This window comes from Vipera berus (assembly GCF_964194415.1).
Source record: "Vipera berus genome assembly, chromosome: 2".
NCBI lineage: Eukaryota > Metazoa > Chordata > Lepidosauria > Squamata > Viperidae > Vipera > Vipera berus.
Window position 1 is genome coordinate 3,062,295 of NC_138203.1, and position 20,373 is coordinate 3,082,667.

At 47.4% G+C, this 20,373-nt stretch overlaps 1 protein-coding gene across 1 annotated transcript in view; it reads left to right on the forward strand.

Moving 5' to 3' along the window:
• The window catches only part of EPG5 (ectopic P-granules 5 autophagy tethering factor), an 83,833-nt gene that overhangs the window by 10,318 nt on the left and 53,142 nt on the right, over positions 1 to 20,373 (forward strand). Inside the window, exons 5-12 of the mRNA XM_081316317.1 lie at positions 5,010 to 5,165; positions 6,332 to 6,489; positions 8,936 to 9,090; positions 10,328 to 10,468; positions 12,464 to 12,631; positions 14,368 to 14,487; positions 17,250 to 17,497; positions 18,884 to 19,024. Of these exons, the coding sequence (XP_081172443.1) occupies positions 5,010 to 5,165; positions 6,332 to 6,489; positions 8,936 to 9,090; positions 10,328 to 10,468; positions 12,464 to 12,631; positions 14,368 to 14,487; positions 17,250 to 17,497; positions 18,884 to 19,024 (1,287 nt within the window). The remainder of the gene's footprint in view (positions 1 to 5,009; positions 5,166 to 6,331; positions 6,490 to 8,935; positions 9,091 to 10,327; positions 10,469 to 12,463; positions 12,632 to 14,367; positions 14,488 to 17,249; positions 17,498 to 18,883; positions 19,025 to 20,373) is intronic.

Sequence of the window (20,373 nt, forward strand, 5' to 3'; positions counted from 1 at the left end):
AATCTCTAGACAAATTCTCAATTACGCACCAAAAGCGCCTATCTCTATTAACCTTATTAATCTCCAATATAATCAACTATAATCAACTCCAACTATAATCAAAAATAGTTCTTGCATATATCACGCCAAATATCTCGCAGTTCCAGATCATCCATCTAGGACACCATTCCAATCTCCAATAAGAATAAAATAAAAAATTTAAAAAAAATATAATTATAATTATAATCCAATTAGGTAACCTTTGTTTATAGTAAGTTAAGAAAAATCAACTTGTTGTTGATTAGAAGCTTGCGTACAAATACTTTTAGTCCACAACCCTAATATACGTTTCTTGCAAACAGATAACATCAGTCTTAAATTGTTTTAAATATTTTTTTTATTTAAAAAGTTTTACAATACATTTTGACTTTAATCCCCCCCCCACCCCTATCCCTCTCCCCCACTCCCTCCTCCCCCCCCCCGACTTCCCAGAGCTAAATACAGGGCATAAAATCAAAAAACAAACATAAACACCCCTATGTTATCAACAATAAACTATAAATTCTATCTCTCTCTAGCTCATATAAAATGAGTACAAACAATATTAATATTACAAATAAAGTAGAAAAGAAAAAGAGGAAAACAGAAAAAGATCTTTACTCAAAATAAATTTTCTTAATCCCAGTCCTTATTCATATTCATTTCAAAAAAAAAAAAGGAAAAGAAAAAAAAGACTTTCACCTGCTATTTGCATTCTCCCACCTTTCTCTAATTTCCAAACAAATTCTCAGTTACGCGCCAAAAGCGCTTATCTCTGTTAATCTTAATAATCTCCGACCAAACTAAACTATGATCAAAAATAGTTCTTGCATGTATCACGCAAAATGTCTCGCAGTTCCAAATCATCCTTAAGTTCAAATAAAAGTTCAAATAAAAAGAGTATATATATAAAAAAAAAATTTAGGCAATCTCTAAGACAACTTGTTGTTAATTAGGAGCTTACATACCCATTCTTAGTTCAGCACATACTTTAAGTCCATAACCCTAATATACTTTTCTAGCAAGCAAATAACATCAATCTTAAATTGTGTAAAATATTAAAAAAGAGAAAAAAAAACTTTCTTTCTCCTCTATAATAATTTTACTCCATTGACATTCTAATCTAAAAATTTAATCAGCAATCTTAACGCCCCAAAACTTTTGGAGCACCTCTGTCATGACCCCCAAAACTTCTTTAGACCGCTCTCCTCCTACATCTTCACTGTAAGCACACTTTGAAGATTCCATAACTTTCTGCTGGTCTTGCTCTTGCTCTCGTCTCGCTCTTCTTAGGGCGGCACGCGTCATCTTCTGGCCTCCTGCAGCAACCGATGAGACTGTGGCTTGATCCCCTCCAACACCATTGTCCTCTGTCTGTCTATCTGCAACATCTTGAAACTTTCCCACACCGTATCCTTTTGCAGCTTCCAAAAATGATAGGGGGGTTGCTTTTAACACATTACTATAAAAATCACGTGCCTGAGCCACAGTAACCAAACGATGTCTTTTACCTTCGTGCGTCGCCACCAACCCAACTGGAATCTCCCATCTAAACTTAATATCACGTTTCTTAAGTTCCTGTACTAGAAATGCAAAATCTTTCCTTCTCCTTAGGATCTTCGGAGGGATCTCTTTTAAAACCAAAACTTCTTGCTCAGCCACTACCAAATTAGTATCATAAGCAGCTTGAATGACTTCATCTCTAATTACTCTCTTTGTAAAATAGACCACCACATCTCTGGGTAACTTCCTCTGTCTTGCAATCCATGAATTTACACGAAAAACTTTGTCCATATTTCCCTCAATTTCAGATGCTGACTGGCCCAGTACCCCTTCCAGAGCCTCAGAAATCAGCTGCTTTAAATCTTCTTTACCATTCTCCTTTAAACCCCTAATTCTAATAGCATACTGCATCTGATTATACTGAACAAGGCTCAATTCTTCGTCCATTTTATCCCTTATATTTTCATTTTCTAATACCTTTGCTTCTAATATAGAGTTCTTTTGACTGAGATCCTCCACCTTTATATCCAGCTGTAGCACACATTCAGCTACGGATTCAACCTTAGACAAGATGTCCACCCTCATTGCTCTCAGCTTCTCTTCCATCTTCTTCTCCAATTTCTCCATTTTCTCCTCCAATTTCTCCTCCAGCTTTTTCAACTTTTCATCCATCATATCAGACATCAATTGTGCATGCTTTCCAAGAGCGTCTTGTAAATCCTTAAGCGTCAATACCGGGGGAGATGCAGGAGGAAGCAAAGCTTGCAGTGAGGTCTCTTGCACCAGGGAAGACCCCGCATTCCGAAGAGCTTTAGAAGTTTTAGCCGCCATCTTCCCCCACTTTCACTTATTACGCACTTTCACTTTAAAGCTATAAAATCCATTGAGCTAGAGAGTAAAAATAAAGAGTCCACTTCACCTTGACCTCCTGTACCGCTCTGCCTGCATCTTGATAATCAAAAGTATTTCCTTTTTGCAGGGGTGGTTGCTAACGCCTGGCTCTGCTCCAAGAATCCCAGAGCAGAGGCGCTGCGCAGCTCGGAGCAACCCAGGCTTCGGGGGGGCTCATCCTTCAGCCGCCCAAGCTCTCAGCTCAGGCGGCCCCGGAGAGCTCAACCCCTACCTGGGGCCTCACCCCCTCCTCTTCTCCCGAGGAGGGGGCTTCAAATCCATCTAAACAGCTGATCGACACTGTTTACGATGGAAAAACACAGCTGCGGAGCGGGCAGCCCGAAAACGGCTGTCTTTCGACGTCGCGTCGCCACCGGAAGTCCAAATTGTTTTAAATATTAAAAAGCTTTCTTTCTCCTCTATGATGAATTCAATCCATTGACATTCTAATTAGAAATTTAGTCACCAATCTTGACACTCCAAAGCTTTTGGAGCATATCTGAAATGACCCCTTCAACTTCTTTAGACCGCGCCCCTCCCACAGCTTCACTGTAAGTACGCTTTGGAGGTTCCATAACTTTCTGCTGGTCTTGCTCTTGCTCTCGTCTCGCTCGTCTTAGGGCGGCACACGTCATCCTCTGCTCTCCTGCAGCAACCGATGAGACTGTAACTTGATCCCCTCCAGCACCATTCTCCTCTGTCTGTCTATCTGCAACTTCTTGAAGCTTTCCCTCACCATATCCCTTTGCAGCTTCCAGAAGTGGTAGGGGGATTGCTTTTAACACATTGCTATAAAAATCACGTGCCTGATCCACAGTAACCAAACGATGTCTTTTACCTTCATGCATCACCACCAGTCCAACTGGAATCTCCCATCTGAACTTAATATCACGTTTCTTAAGTTCCTGTACAAGAAATGCAAAATCTTTCCTTCTCTTTAAAATCTTTGGAGGAATCTCTTTTAAAACCAAGACTTCTTGCTCAGCAACTACCAATTTAGTATCATAAGCAGCTTGAATGACTTCATCTCTAATTACTCTCTTTGTAAAATAGACCACCACATCTCTGGGTAACTTCCTCTGTCTTGCAATCCATGAATTAACACGAAAAATTTTATCCATACTTCCCTCAATTTCAGATGCTGGCTGGCCCAATACCGCTTCCAAAGCTTCAGAGATCAGCTGCTTTAAATCTTCTTTAGAATTCTCCTTTAAGCCCCTAATTCTAATAGCATACTGCATCTGATGATACTGAGCGAGGCTCAGTTCTCCGTCCACTTTATCCCTTATATTTTCATTCTCTAATACCTTTGCTTCTAATATAGAGTTCTTTTAACTGAGATCCTCCACTTTTGCATCCAGCTGTTGCACACATTCAGCTACACTTTCAATCATAGACAACATGTCTACCCTCATTGCTCTAAACTTCTCTTCCATCTTCTTCTCCAACTTCTCCTCCAGCTTTTTCAACTTTTCATCCATCATATCAGATATTAATTGTGAATGCTTTTCAAGGGCATCTTGTAAATCCTTAGGCGTCAACGCCGGAGGAGGTACAGGAGGAAGCAAAGCTTGCAACGAGGTCTGTTGCACCAGGGAAAACCCCGCATTCCGAAGAGCTTTAGAGGTTTTGGCTGCCATCTTTCGTCACTTTCACTTATTGCGCACTTTCACTTTAAAGCTATAAAATCCGTTGAGCTAGAGAGTAAAAATAAAAGTCCACATCACCTTGACCTCCTGTACCGCTCTGCCTGCATCTTTATACTCAAAAGTATTCCTTCTGGCAGGGGTGGTTGCTAACGCCTGGCTCTGCTCCAAAAATCACGGAGCAGAGACACTGTGCAGCTCGGAGCAACCCAGGCTTCGGGGGGGCTCAATCCTTCAGCCGCCCAAACTCTCAGTTCAGGCGGCCCCGGAGAGCTCAACCCCTACCTGGGGCCTCACCCCCTCCTTTTCTCCCGAGGAGGGGGCTTCAAATCCATCTAAACAGCTGATCGGCGCTGTTTACGATGGAAAAACACAGCTGCGGAGCGGACAGCCCGGAGGCGGCTGTCTTCGGCGCCGCGTCGCCACCGGAAGTCCGGGCTCTCTAGGTCCTTGATTAGGGTCTAATCTCAAGTAGACAGGCACACTCCCACCAAAAAAGGCAGGATAAGCTACTGTATATAAATAAACCCCACACTGACTCACACTGATGATGTTACCTAGTTGGGTCATGAAATGTCTGCAAGAAAAACCACCAAGCCTAGCGAGCAAATGAGACACCCCCCCCAGTCGTCTCCTCCTCCCCCTCCTCCTCCCCACAAACCCCACTCCCTTCTAGCACTGATGATGTTACCTAGTTGGGTCATGAAATGTCTGCAAGAAAACAACCAAGCTCAGAGAGCACCAAGGACCCCACAATCCTTTTCCTCCTCCTCCTCCTCCCTTCTAGCACTGATGATTTTACCTAGTTGGGTCATGAAATGTGTGCAAGAAACCCACCCCTCCCCAATCTCAGAGAGCCCCAAGGACCCCAGAGTTCAACCCTGAGCTACAAACGCTCTCTTTTATTAAAACACTCGTTCTCTTTTCTCCATCTCCCACCTGATCCTCCAGGATGACGCTGTGCCACGTGAGTGACCACTGGGCCCAATTTGTCAGCCGTGCGAAGGAGAGTGGCTCCACAATGCCGCCGTATTCCTTGAAGAAGCTGCAAGTGGAATTTGATGAGTTTTTCCTGAGGACTGTACTCCATGTGCTGAAGGCAAAAAGGTTGGGAAAGTGAAATCTGATTGGCTGGGAACCGTGCTAATCCCAGTCTGGGGTAGGCGGCATGTTACAACAGAGGGGTAGAATCAGGATCACATGAAGGGTTAATACCACTTTACAAGGCCTTGGTAAGGCCACACTTGGAATCTGGCATCCAATTTTGGTCACCACGATGTAAAAAAGAGGTTTAGACTCTAGAAAGAGTGCAGAGAAGAGCAACAAAGAGGATCAGGGGACTGGAGGCTCAAACATATGAGGAACAGTTGCTGGAATTGGGTATGTCTAGTTTAGTGGAGAGAAGGACGAGGGGGGACATGACAGCAGTCTTCCAGTATCTCAGGGGCTGCCCCAAAGAAGAGGCAGTCAAGCTAGTCTCCAAAGCGCCTGAAGGCAGGACAAGAAGCAACGGATGGAAACTCACCAAGGAGAGAAGCAACCTGGAACTAAGGAGGAATTTCCTGACAGTTAGAACAACTAACCAGTGGAACAAGAAGTTTTTAAGAGACTGGGCAGCCATTTGTCTGAAATGGTATAGGGTTTCCTGCCTGAGCAGGGGGTTGGACTAGATGACCTCCAAGGTCCCTTCCAATTTTTTATTATTATTATTATTATTATTATTATTATTATTATTATTATTATTATTATTATTATTATTATTATTAATCATCACACAGTTGGCCAGATGTTCAGACTGGATTTGACATTTTTGTCTAACTATCGAGTCCTTACCAAGGACCTGGGATAGGCAGATGTAGATGTTTGATGGTATTATTATTATTATTATTTTTATTATTTTTATTATTATTATTATTATTATTATTATTATTATTATTATTATTATTATTATTATTATTATTATTATTATTATTATTATTATTATTATTATTATTGATCATCGCACAGTCGGCCAGATGTTCAGACTGGATTTGACATTTTGGTCTAGCTATCGAGTCCTTACCAAGGACCTGGGATAGGCAGATGTGGATGATATGATGGTGGTGGTGATGATGATGATGATGGTGATGTCTGTGGGAAGAAACCATTTATGTTGCGCAATTTTTCAGCAAGCAGTTCCCTTGTGTTTTTGGTTTGGTTTTTTTTAAAGCAAAACCATTAAGAGTTTATTGTAATAACCAAACACTTCCTGGCTGGCTTTCCCTCCCCAACAGGCTGGGGGTCTGGCTCTTCATGTCTGAGATGCCTTACGGGACCCTCTCCAGCGATACGCTGTGGAAGCTCTTCTCCATCATGCACTGTGACGAAAGCGAAGATCTGGAGAAGTTCAGCTCCACCCTGCAGCTGGCTGAGTGCAAGCAGAAACTCAAAGGTTTCCCTCTTTCTTTATCCTTCTGGTGTGTGTGTGTGTGTGTGTGTGTGTGTGTGTGTGAGAGAGAGAGAGAGAGAGAGAGAGAGAGAGACAGACAGACAGACAGACAGACAGACAGACAGACAGACAGACAGTTCAGCTTTGGAGGCCACGTGTTTTTAAAAAAATATATTTTACTGATTTTTTACGATAACAACCTTTAGTGCTTAGTAAACAGCGTGTTGTCTGGGTTCATATATATTCAAAAACAATAATGATTAATTTCTTTAATTCCATAATATATTCATTGTACATGTCCTTGATCTTCTCTTCTTCCAGTAACATTCTCCTTGTGTCAACGTTAAGCAAATATAATTCTTCATATTTTCAATACGTATAAGGTTGGATACAAACATCTTTCTTGTGTTTGTACAAATAGTAACACCCACAGAGAACATCTTTTCCGGTCGGCTTACGTTTCAGTTGTATTTGTACAAGTCATCTTATGAAGGCACTACGTGTCCTGTTTTCAAAGTTCTTATTTTTTAAAATACTGCTTACTGTGCCTGTTTTGGGACTGGTGGATATGCAAGGCTGATACCGGTAGTCCTCGAATTACGACAGTTCGTTTAGTGGCCGTTTGAATTTACGAGGAAAAAGTGACTTAGTGACCGTTTTCCAGGCTTACAAACGTTGCGGCATCCCACAACTTCCCTTTTATAATTCAGCCCAGGCGTGACTTCCTAATGCCTTCTCCTTTGCCTTTGGAGTCGCCCCATTGCGCTCCTCTCTCCTACTCGCTTCTCTTGCCGGCGCTTTCGTGCATCCTGGATATGTCCCAGCTGTGCTTCGTCGCTGTCCAACTCAGACTCCCAGCACAGCTGTGTCTCAGCTTGAGCGTGAGTAGAGGGGCCAGGCTCCTCGTCCGACCGTAAGTCTTGGAGCTCCTCAGAGCCTTCCTCTGACACCACTCCAGGCCCCTCCTCCTCCTCCTCCTCTGATTCTTCGGACTCAGCTGCTGGATCCATGGGCTGGCCAGGAATCACAACAAGTGTGACTAACTGAAGAACAGCGATTCACATAACAACTGTGGCAGGAAAGGTCGTAAGATGGGGGCAAAGCTCACTTCACAGCTGTCTTGCTTAGCAGCGGAAATTTGGGGCTCAGATCTGGTGCTGTATCAAGTTGATTTCGGTCGAGATCTCCAGTATTGACTTGCTCTTCTGCTCCGTCAATTTTGCCGCGTTTTCTGAAGGGAGACAAAGGGCATACCCAGCTTTGTTGAATAAGAGGTCTCCTTGGCCCACGTCTGTGCTGTTAATGCACGACTCAGAATTTGTAATTTTGATTTGTTAGGGTTTTATCCTGCCTTTATTACTTTATAGGTAACTTAAGGCAGTGAACGTACGCGATACTCCATATATAATAGCCGTTTAGCTCAATCCACCTTGCAGGATTGCTGGAGGCAAAATAGGAGGAGGAAGAACAATTGGAGATGATTAAAATTTTATTTGTGTGTGTGTGTGTGTGTGTATGTATGTGTATGTATGTATTCATATCCCACTTTTATTATTTTCACAAATAACTCAAGGGGGCAACATATCCAACACACCTTACCCCTATTTCCCCCACAACAACAAACCTGTGATTGGCCCAAGGTCACCCATCTGGTTTTCATGGCTATGGTGGGACTAGCACTCAGAGCCTCCTGGTGATTGGCCCAAAGTCACCCAGCTGGCTTTCATGTCTAAGGCGGGACTAGAACTCAGAGCCTCCTGGTGATTGGCCCAAAGTCACCCAGCTGGCTTTCATGGCTAAGGCGGGACTAGAACTCAGAGCCTCCTGGTGATTGGCCCAAAGTCACCCAGCTGGCTTTCATGTCTAAGGCGGGACTAGAACTCAGAGCCTCCTGGTGATTGGCCCAAAGTCACCCATCTGGTTTTCATGGCTATGGTGGGACTAGCACTCAGAGCCTCCTGGTGATTGGCCCAAAGTCACCCAGCTGGCTTTCATGTCTAAGGCGGGACTAGAACTCAGAGCCTCCTGGTGATTGGCCCAAAGTCACCCAGCTGGCTTTCATGGCTAAGGCGGGACTAGAACTCAGAGCCTCCTGGTGATTGGCCCAAAGTCACCCAGCTGGCTTTCATGGCTAAGGCGGGACTAGAACTCAGAGCCTCCTGGTGATTGGCCCAAAGTCACCCAGCTGGCTTTCATGGCTAAGGCAGGACTAGAACTCACCGTCTCCTGCTTTCAAACCTGGTGCCATAACACCGGACCCAAACTGGCGTATAGAGGATTTTGAGAAGTAAATAGACTATTGTTAAGTTTAGAGTAAAGAGTTAGATGTATTTTATTATTTATATCTTAGCAAAGAATTTGGAGGCCATAGGATTCCCCTGGGCAGTAAACAGGCTAGACGTATTTCAAGGAAAAGAAATAAAAGCCGGGCTTTGTTGCCACCCAACAGATCCGGCCCATCTGGAGACCTTTGAGCGCTACCTACAGTCAATGAACAGCTCTGAGGAGATCTGCTTGCTGACCACCTTTGCCCAGATGGCCCAGACCAAGCGGGAGGACGTTGATGAGGACTTCGTGAAAGTGGTGGTGCTGGAGATCTATGAGGTGAGCAAGAAGAGGCTGAAACATACAAGGAATGGTGGCTGGAATTAGGGATGGAGAAGGAACAGGGGGGACAGGATAGAAGCCTTCCAGTATCTCAGGGGCTGCCCCAAAGAAGAGGGAGTCAAGCAATTCTCCAAAGCACCGGAAGGCAGGACAAGAAGCAACGGATGGAAACTCATCAAGGAGAGAAGCAACCTGGAACTAAGGAGAAACTTCCTGACAGTGAGAAGAATTAACCAGTGGAACAACCTGCCTCCAGAAGTGGTGAATGCTCCAACACTGGAAGTTTTTAAGAAGAGACTGGATAGGCATTTGTCTGAAATGGTGTAGGGTCTCCTGCCTGAGCAGGGGGGCTGGACTAGGTGACCTCCAAGGTCCCTTGCAACTGTATTATTATTGTTATTCAACACAACTTCCTCCTCCTATTTTCCCCCACAACAACCCTGTGAGGTGGGTTGGGCTGAGAGAGAGAGAGAGGGACTGGCCCAGTCACCCAAGTGGCTTTCATGCCTAAGGTGGGAGAATAACTCGGGTTCTCCTGCTGATTGGCCCAAAGTCAGCCAATTGGCTTTCATGCTTAAGGCGGGAATGACCCACTCTATCCCTAATAATTTCCTAATTCTCCTCAGGGTCAATAACCGTAGACGTCTTCCTGTCACTTCTCAGGTCCACTGTGGTCCCCAAGCCTGAAACAAATGAAAACTTGGACATTATGAACCCTTTTAAGTCAGGGGTCTTCAAACGTGGTCCTTTTCTGACTGGTGGACTTCAACTCCCAGAGTTGAATTCTGGGAGTTGAAGTCCACCAGTCATAAAAGGGCCAGGTTTGAAGACCCCTGAGAGTCTGGATCCAAGCCCGCAGTTTCATCAAAATGGCCGACTGAGGAATTCTGGGAGTTGAAGTCCCCAAGTCATAAAAGGGCCAAGTTTGAAGACCCCTGGTCTGGATCCAAGCCCGCAGTTTCATCAAAATGGCCGACTGAGGAATTCTGGGAGTTGAAGTCCCCAAGTCATAAAAGGGCCAAGTTTGAAGACCCCTGGTCTGGATCCAAGCCCGCAGTTTCATCAAAATGGCCGACTGAGGAATTCTGGGAGTTGAAGTCCACCAGTCATAAAAGGGCCACGTTTGAAGACCCCTGATATAAGAAGATGTTGGAAAGGGCACTAGGTCCTGGTTAAAGTTTGGAGGAGAGTGTTTCTAAAATGTTCATTTTTTTTAAAAAAAATCTCCCCTCAGGTATCCTATGTCAGTCTTTCCACAAGAGAAACTTTTTCAAAAGTTGGCCGAGAGCTCCTGGCCGCCATCACTGCTGTTCATCCAACTATGATTTCTGTCCTGCTGGACCGAGTCAGGGAGACCATTGAAAGCGTCGGCATGGTAAGAACTGCCCAAACCTTTGAGCGAAGCCACAAATTTACTTAATTTCCCATCTGAAGGAAAATTCTGTGCCAAGACTGATAATTAATTCCTTCCTTCCTTCCTTCCTTCCTTCCTTCCTTCCTTCCTTCCTTCCTTCCTTCCTTCCTTTTTCCTTCCTTCCTTCCTCTCATTTTCCTCCCTCCCTCTCATCTTCCTTCCTTCCTCCCTCCCTCTTATCTTCCTTCCTTCCTTCCTCTCATTTTCCTTCCTCCCTCTCTCTCTCCCACACACTAACCTTCCTTCCTTCCTTCCTTCCTGCCTTCCTTCCTTCCTTCCTTCCTTCCTTCCTTCCTTCCTTCCTTCCTTCCTTCCTTCCTTCCTTCCTTTTTCCTTCCTTCCTTCCTCTCATTTTCCTCCCTCCCTCTCATCTTCCTTCCTTCCTCCCTCCCTCCCTCCCTCCCTCTTATCTTCCTTCCTTCCTTCCTCTCATTTTCCTTCCTCCCTCTCTCCCTCCCACACACTAACCTACCTTCCTTCCTTCCTTCCTTCCTTCCTTCCTTCCTTCCTTCCTTTTTCCTTCCTTCCTCTCATTTTCCTCCCTCCCTCTCATCTTCCTTCCTTCCTCCCTCCCTCTTATCTTCCTTCCTTCCTTCCTCTCATTTTCCTTCCTCCCTCTCTCCCTCCCACACACTAACCTTCCTTCCTACCTTCCTTCCTTCCTTCCTTCCTTCCTTCCTTCCTCCCTCCCTCCCTCCCTCCCTCCCTCTCATTTTCCTTCCTTCCTTCCTTCCTCCTTCTCTCTCATTTTCCTCCCTCCCTCTCACCTTCCTTCCTTCCTTCCTTCCTTCCTTCCTTCCTTCCTTCCTTCCTTCCTTCCTTCCCTCCCTCCTTCCTCCCTTTCATTTTCCTCCCTCCCTCTCATCTTCTTCCTTCCTTCCTTCCTTCCTTCCTTCCTTCCTTCCTTCCTTCCTTCCTTCCTTCCTTCCGCTTGCAGAAATAAAACCCCACTACAAAACCACATAACCCATAACCCATCGGTGGCGACCATCATACCGACCCCTTTTGAGTCTCCCTGGGGTCCCCAGGCCGGCTGGGGCAGCCATGTCTCCGTGGCCTCTCAAGAGAGTGGCCGAAGCGGGGCCAGCGTTACTTCTGCCGGGATGATCTTCCCCAGAGAGGGATCCACCTTGGAGAAGCCCTTTCTCCTGGGTCCCACCCGATGGGCCTTCTCAAGGGAGGGGACCCCTTGCATTCCCTGCCTCCCCACTGTGGCGGGCTGAGCAGACGTGACCAGTGACCTTCACGTCATCTGGCCCCGTGCCACGTGGGAGGATAACATTTCTGTAATTTGGAAAACGTGGCCGCTTGTCCATTTGAGCTTCTCTTCCCGGCTGATACGTTCGGTTGGTGTCTTCCTTCTCAGCATCGCTAAGCAAGAAGGTGCCTTAAATAAGGTCTAGCGCAGAGGTCTTCAAACTCGGCCTTTTTATGACTCATGGACTTCAACTCCCAGAATTCCTCAGCCAGTTTGCCTGGCTGAGGAATTCTGGGAGTTGAAGGCCATGAGTCATAAAAGGGCCGAGTTTGAAGACCCCTGGCTCTAGCGCAAACTCTGGCTCTTTCATGACTCGTGGACTTCAACTCCCAGAATTCCTGAGCCAGCATGGGGGAACCACGGCCCCCTCATGACTGGTGGACTTCAACTCCCAGAATTCCTGAACCAGCCTGGCTCAGCTTGGAAACCTCTCCCTTTCCCCTCAGAATGGCTGGCTCAGGAATTCTGGGAGTTGAAGTCCACCAGTCGTAAAAAGAGCCAAGGTTGCCTACCCCGGGTCTAGTCAATTAATCGACAGCGTGCCATCAGGTTCTTGTTGACTTCTAGCAACCCATTCAATAAGATTTTTTTTTCTCCACCACGGGGCCTTTAAAGATGGCCTTCCTAACTCTATGCAGTTCTGTCCTCGCATTTTTCTTATTTATTTTTTTCTTTTCTTTTTCTTCTTCCCTCGTTAGGTGACTCTCTATTTGTTTAAAGAACTGCCGATGCTTCTCTGGAAACCATCGGCTTCCGAGATCACCTTGCTCCGTGACTGGCTTCTGACTTACAGTCTGAGCGAAGTTGAAAATAAGCTCGCTTGCATTATCCTGGAAGAGATGAATTGGGGCCCTAGCGAGCAGCAGGTCGGTATCAAACCTCAGGGAGCGGAAGCGGGCGACGAGTTTGTTTCATCCCCAGCAGAGCATCTGTCTGGTTCCGGGTTAGGATCCTGCCATTCACCTAGTTACCTTACCAATGTTTCTTTTAAGCGTTTCAAGGGCTGTCTCTAATTTGGTAGTGAAATGTTTGGAAGGAGAAAACCAAGCAGGGTGAACAGCAGAATCCCAGCATTCATCTCCTCTCCTCCCCCTCCCCTTCCTCTTTTTCTCCCTCTCCCTCTCCTGTTCCCTCTCCCCTTTCCCCTTCCCCTCCCTCCCTCTCCTATCCTCTCCCCCTTCCCTCCATCTCCTCCCTCTCCCCCCTCCTGTTCCCTGTCCCCCTTTCCCCTCCCTCCCTCTCCTCTCCTCTCCCCCTCCCTTCCCTCTCCCTCCCTCCTCTCCTCTCCTCTCCCCCTTCCCTCCATCTCCTCCCTCTCCCTCTCCCTCTCTCCCTCTTGTTCCCTCTCCCCTCCCTCCCTCTCCTTTCCCCTTCCCTCCATCTCCTCCCTCTCCCTCTCTCCCTCCTGTTCCCTCTCCCCTCCCCCTTCCTCCCTCTCCTCTCCCTTCCCCTTCCCTCCATCTCCCTCTCCTCCTGTTCCCTCTCTTCTCCCTTCCCCTTCCCTCCATCTTCTTTTCCCTCTCCCTCTCCCCCTCCTGTTCCCTCTCTTCTCCCCTTCCCCTCCCTCCCTCTCCTTCTCCCTCTCCCCCTCCTCTTCCCTCTTCTCTCCCTCTCCCTGTCCCCTCCCTCCTCTCCTCTCCCTCTCCCTCCTGTTCGCTCTCTCCTTCCTCTGGCTCTCCTCTCCTTCCTCTCCCTCTCCCCTCTCCACTCCTGCTCCCCCCTCCCCTTCCTCCTCTCCTCCCTCTCCCTATCTCTCTCCCCCTCCCTCTCCCCTCTTCCCCCCTCCCTAAATGAAATCCACGCATCTTAAAGTTGCTGAGTTTGACCAATGCTATCCTATGGGATTCCTCGGTCAACAGTATAAAGCCCTAAATGGCTTGGGTCCGGGATATCTGAGGGAACACCTGCTGCCGGCATCAAGTTCCCTTCGTCCTGTGCGCTCCCACAGGGAGGGTCTTCTCAGGGTGCCACCGGTAAGAGATTGCCGGCGGGTAACACCCAGGGATAGGGCCTTCTCAGTGGGTGCACCTGCCCTTTGGAACCAGCTGCCAGTGGAGCTTAGGACTGCCCCCGACCTCCGTTCATTCCGCCGGGACCTGAAGACCTGGCTCTTCGAGCCTTCTGGCCCAGGCTGAGAGTTTTTAATTGGAGTTTTTAATTGGGGTTTTATATTTTTCAGGGATCAAATTTAATTATTTTTAATTGTTTTTAACTTTTGTATTGTATTGACGTTTTTAAATACCTTGTAAACCGCCCTGAGTCCTACGGGAAAAGGGCGGTATATAAATTCAATAAACTTAAACTTAAACCTTACACTAAGGTTTGTTTTCAGTTGGACAGAATAAACCCCAGGACGGTTCTTTTAAACCCACCACGATTAATCAACTCGTTTTTTTTCTTTTTTCTCCTTCTTGTCATTTGGGTTTTGTTTAAACCGGCCCAGCATATGAATCGTCACGTAGAACGTTTTTTTGTATCCTATTTTTGGAATGGCTTTGTGGGCTGCAATAAATAAATGAAATTAGCAAACGGTTAGGGAGCCCCACAGAAGAAAAAAAAAAGTCTCCTTACCTTGGAAATCAGCAAGATGTTTTTTGACCAGGGCTGCCTCCACATCAGTCCAGCAGTCCACGCGGAAGTAGCCTTGATGATCTTAGAAGCGTATCAGAAGTTTCTCCCCCAGAAGCCCTACAGCGGACTCCTATCCGAAAGCTTCAAACAGGTGCCCCCCTTTCATTGCTTTCGACTCTCCCTTCGTTGCTGGTTGAAGGAATAAGCTGTACTTAACGTGGTTGCTAGAACAACCAATTTTATGGGTTAAATGAAATTAAACAAAGGGCTCTAAGGCAGGGGTCCACAACCTATGGGCCGCTACCAGCAGTGGGATTCAGCCGATTCGCAGCACTCCTGCAGAACCGGTAGCTAATTTTTTCTTGCCGAGGCCCAGAATGGACTTCCGGAAGTGGCATCCACGCAGAGAACCGGTGGTTCGCATATTTGAATCCCACCACTGGATGGATGGATGGATGGATGGATGGATAGATAGATAGATAGATAGATAGATAGATAGATAGATAGATAGATAGATAGATAGATAGATAGATAGATACAGTGGTGGGATTCAGCCGGTTCGCACCACTTCGGCAGAACCGGTGTCTAATTTTTTTGTTGCCCAGGACCAGAATGGACTTCCGGAAGCGGCATCCACACAGAGAACCGGTGGTTCGCCTATTTGAATCCCACCACTGGGCCACGGGACAGACTGGCCAATGTGCGCGCACTCACCCCCACTCATGCTAGTGCTGCCGCTCTGCAAATGGGGCGCTGGATGGCGAAAACGGGGCACCGTGCGGGAAAAAATGGGGCGCCGCACAGCAAAAAAGGGGCAGCCCTAGCGCCCGAGCGGCAAAAGCGGGGCAGTGCTAGTGAGTGTCACACGGGCACTAGCACTGCCCCGTTTGCGTTGCGTGTGCTTGCAGCCCAGTTTGTGTGCGTGTGCATAAAAACGCTTCCCCCTGCCTTTCCCTCTGGTCCCCCAATCGAGAAGGGTTGGAGACCTCCGTTCTAATGTGCTCTCCTCCACGCTCTTGAGTTTGCTTGTTTCCTTGTAGATGTTTCATTCCCCAACTAAGTAACATCATCAGTGCTTGTTGCGTGTGGGCTTTGTTCCCTGTTTATGCAGGGCAAATGATAGAAAGAGGGAGCACAATTCCACACTCACTAGCCCTGATGGTATTACCTAGTTGGGCAATGAAACATCTGCAAGCAAGCAACCCAGTTCAGAGAAGACTCCACAGTTCATCCCTGGACTACAAGCATTCTCTTCTATTGAAACTGATCTAGTTTACGACATTGCGTCTTAAATGTCTGTTTTTCACCACCGTTGCAGCGTCCCCCTGGTCACGTGATCAAAATTCAGAGGCTCGGCAACTGGCATGCACTTGTGACGGTTGCAGCGTCCCAAGGTCACGTGATCCCCTTTTGCAGCCTTCTGACAAGCACAGCCAATGGGGGAAGCCAGATTCGCTTAACAACCGTGTGTTTAACGTAACAATTGCAGTGATTCGCTTAACAACCGTGACCAGGAAAGATGCAAGATGGGGCACTTAGAAACTGTCTCACTTAACAACAGAAATTTTGGCCGCTCATGTGTGGTTGTAAGTCGAGGATTACCTGTATAAATTCTCAGAGACTTTGTTCAGTTATTATAAATTTAAAAACTGGAATCCCAGGTGTAGACATTTAAAGTTAGTAAAAATAAAAACGATGAACTCCGGGATATAAGAGAAAATTCTTCTTTATTGCTGAGCTTTCGTCAATAAGCTGTTGACATCATCAGACCAAGGGCTGAATGATAAGGGAGTCAGTACATACACTTGTATGGCAATTATAACGTTCAAATTGTGGAATGTGGGTGTGGCCTGTTTGTGACAAGCTCACTCGTTTATAATCACAGTGGTTCCGGCTTTGCTGGAAAAGGCCGGTCTCTGGTTGATTTTTAAAATATATATACACACACAGATGCATACACATACACACACACACACACACACACACACACACACACACACACTCGTGGCAAAAAAGGCCGTAAAACGGGCCAAAACTCACTTAACAAATGGCTTGCTTAGCAACGGAAAGTTCATGCCCAATTGTGGTCGTAAATTGGTGACTACCTATAGCTACTACTGTATTTCCCCCCAAATAAGACCGGGTCTTATTTTATTCTTTTTACCTCTGAAAGAGGCATCAGGTCTTATTTTCACGGTAAGCCTTACCTCACTGACAGCCCCACGCAGCTGGTCCACTTCTTCTGGGGTGGAATTTCTGCAGCTGCACTCGGGCCTGCATTTTGCAGTCAGGCCTCTCCAGAAGGCCTAAGCAGCCAAGTACCAAGCTATGGATTCAATCCATAACTTGGTGCTCGGCTGCTGATATCTTGCAGAACCGAGCTACGGCTTGAACCCATAGCTCGGTTCTTGGCGGCAGAGGCCTTCCGGAAAGCCCTGTGACTGAGAAATGGCGGCCTGGCTGCAGAAGAGGCCTCAGAAGAAGAAGTGGGCTTGCAAGGACAGGGCTGGCTGCCAGGTGAGCGGGTGCAGGGCGGGTGGGACAGCCCCACACCCGCCCTAGCTTGATTTTTAGGTGTGTGCCTCACCTCAAAACTAGGGCTTATTTTGGGGATAGGGCTTATATTAGGCCCACCCCCAAAAATCAAGCTAGGGCTTATTGTTGGTGTGTAGGCCTTACTTTCGGGGAAACATGGTAGCAGCTAGCAGTCTTTTGGGTTGACAACCGGGCAGTTCTTTGAACAGCAAAAGTTTGGGGTTCCTTCGGGAAGAACTGAGGGTCATTGGGCAAACCTTTGTCTGAAATGGAACGGGGTTTTCCTGCCCGAGCAGGGGGGGATGGACTAGAAAACCTCCCAAGGTCCCTTCCAACTCTGTTACTCTGCTATTCTCTTCCGTCGCCTCTCTCTACCAGGTCTCCTATCTGGCCAGCATTGTCCGTTACGGCGAGACCCCCGAAAGCTCCTTCAACCAGTGGGCGTGGGGGATGATTTTGAGATTAAAGCTGCACAGGAACGATTACGGCGTGCAGGGACCCTGGCCGCCAGCCCCCATCCCTGACTTGACAGATTCGCCCACCTTTCACCCACTGCTGAAGGCGGTCAGGTCTAGTCTCCCCATTGGCTGCTACCTTGCCTTGGCTATGTCCGCTGTTGGCCACAGGTAAGGATTCCTTTTCCTTCTGCTTGGAATTAATGTGTCTTCAACAAAATCTTGTCATTTAGAACAGAGGTCCCCAACCTGTGGGCTGCAGCCCATTACCGGGCCGTGGCCTATTGGCCACCGGGCCACGTGGGTGGCTGGCCGGTGCGTACGTGCACAGCCCCACTCGCATGAGTGTCATGGGCGTTTGCGGTCCGACTCGAGCGTCACCATGGGGGTTTGTGCCCCCACTCACGTGTGCTTTGCCGCGAGTGTCAGGGGTGCTCACGGCCCCACACGTGTGCATGTGTTCACCCCCCCACGAAACCGTACCTTCTTTCTCCCTTCCCTTCGCCCCCGCTCTGTGCCGCCAATCCCCAAAGGTTGGAGAACTCTGGTTTAGGGGGGAAACAAAACCACATAGAAAACTGGTGGCAGAAAAAGACCTAGTAATCCACCGAGTCTTTTCTTTGAGTACTTTTTAATTTATTTTTATTTTGAAAATTTTCATCAGATAGCAATAGCGCTTAGACCTATGTACCGCTTCAGAGTGCTTTGCAGTCCCCTCTTAAGTGGCTTGCGGCAGTGGCCCCCAACCTTTAGGGCAACAGGGACCTGTTCTGTGGGGAGAGGTTTTTCCGTGGACCGGAGGGTGCGTGGTTTTGTGTGTTGCCTGCATCCCGCGGATAGGACCTCGTTTGGGCGGACCGGTTGCTAGCATGCTGCGGACCAGTGCGGCCCATGGACCAGGGTTTGGGGACCCCTGGTTTATAGAATCAGTATATTGCCCCCAACAATCCGGGTCCTCATTTAACTGGCCTCAGAAAAAGATGGAAGGCTGAGTCGATCTTCAGCTGGTCCGAATCGAACCCCTGGCAGTCGGCAGAACTAGCCTGCAATACTGCATTCTAACCACTGCGCCACCACGACTCGGCACCACCAGATGCTAGCCATGTGTTTATCCCAAGCATGTTTAAACTCAGTCACTAATGACTGACCCACTACCTCTGCTGGAAGTTGGTTCCAAGCTTCCGCTACTCTTTCCACTACTCCTACTACTACAGAGGGACGATCGAGAGTATCCTGTCATACGGCATCACAATCTGGAAGCCTCCCTGCTTCAGACAGGAAGGCGGTGCAGAGAGTGGTGAGGAGAGCAGGTTATAAAAATACGGATAAATGGGTAGAGCATTTCAGCATCTACTTTCTTATCTAGCTTAAGGTAGAAAATGCCCCAAAGGGGGATATCCAGAATTAGAACGTATCTGCCCTCTAAACTTAAACCAGGTTTAAAACAATGGGAGCCCAGTTTTAAGTGTTATCCTTCCGTCCATTTATCTGCACGGGCCAACTTGGATTCAGCATCCACGAATCTGCAAAATGAAATAAATATCTTTCTGTTGACAGCATTGAGAGCTTCTGTGCTGAAGGGATCCCCCTTTTGGGCGTTCTGGTACAGTCACGGCATTTGAGAACCGTGGTTCACGTCATGGATAAAGTGTTACTCCTGTTCTACCCGTGCCATTATTACCTCCTCAAGAACGAAAAGTGAGTTCAGATTTACCTTGCGCTTTGATCATGATTTGGTGGGTCTTTTCACCCCATTGCTTTCTTAAGCCTTCTCAGAAGGCCTCAGAATCACATACCCGATGTCCAAAAACGTTTTGCTGAGGTCCCATCACCGAGGCAATGTCGTAGTCCTCAACTTACAGCCGTTCACTTAGTGACAACTGGCACGTGTTTGTTGTCACTGTGAGTTGTGGTGGTGGTGGGGGCACGAAAGGAGTCTCAGCCAATCTCAATGTATACGTGGTTGTACTTTGACAATAAAGGTTTATTCATGTATTTTATGCGGTGTCCCACGGTGATGGGATGACTGTTTGTGACCTTTTCCAGCTGGCTTCCAATGGATAGAAACTGGATTCGCTTAACAACTGCACGATTCACTTAACAAGTACAGTGATTTGCTTAATGCCTGCTTGGCAAAGGAAGTTTTGGTCTCCAAAACAGGGCAACCTGTATTGCAGAACCCCACGATTAAAGCTTCAGGGGATGATCAACATTGCTCTGAAAAACCCACCTGTGGTTTAGATCAGGGCTTTTCAACCAGTGGTACGGGTACCACCTGTGGTACATTGGCACCTGGCAGGTGGTACACGGCCATCCTAGAAAAGGGGTAGCAGGGGAGGAGAATGAGCTGAACCGGTGGCAGCACCGCACAAGCCTGAGCGAGAGACGGCTGGAGCTGCAGGGCTTTCAGGGCTCAGCGGAAGCGCCAGGATCAGCACCAGGATCCAGCTGGAGCTCGGCGCGGATCCTGGCGCTTCTGCTGAGCCCAGAAGAAGCGCCGATCCACTAGAATGTTGCAGCATCTCCAGGGTCTTGTGATTTACATTCAGATGCTTGGCAACTGATTCATATTTACGACGGTCACAGTGTCCCAGGGTCATGTGAAGTGACCCAAACCGGCTGCAACCACCTGGAAGATGAGGGGAATAAAAACCAAACATCCCCCCACCCCACCCCCGCTGCCAACCCTCAACAGAAATGCTCACAACAATGAAAACCTCGGACAGGAGGAAGAGCGTCGCCAGGCGGGCAGGCAGGTGTCTTGCTCGGCTGTGGCTCGGGGGGCACTTTTTTAGTGCCATTGTAACTTCGCACAGTTACTAAGCGAACTGTTGTAAGTCGAGGACTACCTGTAATTTATAACTTTTTTCCTCTTTGGGGGGGGGTCATCAAGTTTTTGACACCTTGCTAGTGTACGAGTACCACCCGTTGCCATATCCTAAAAGTGGTACAATGGGTGAAAAGGTTGAAAAGCCCTGGTTTAGATCTTAATATTGTCAATCTCTTCTGCATTTTGCCTAGGGAGATTCTCAGTCCTCCAGGTCACG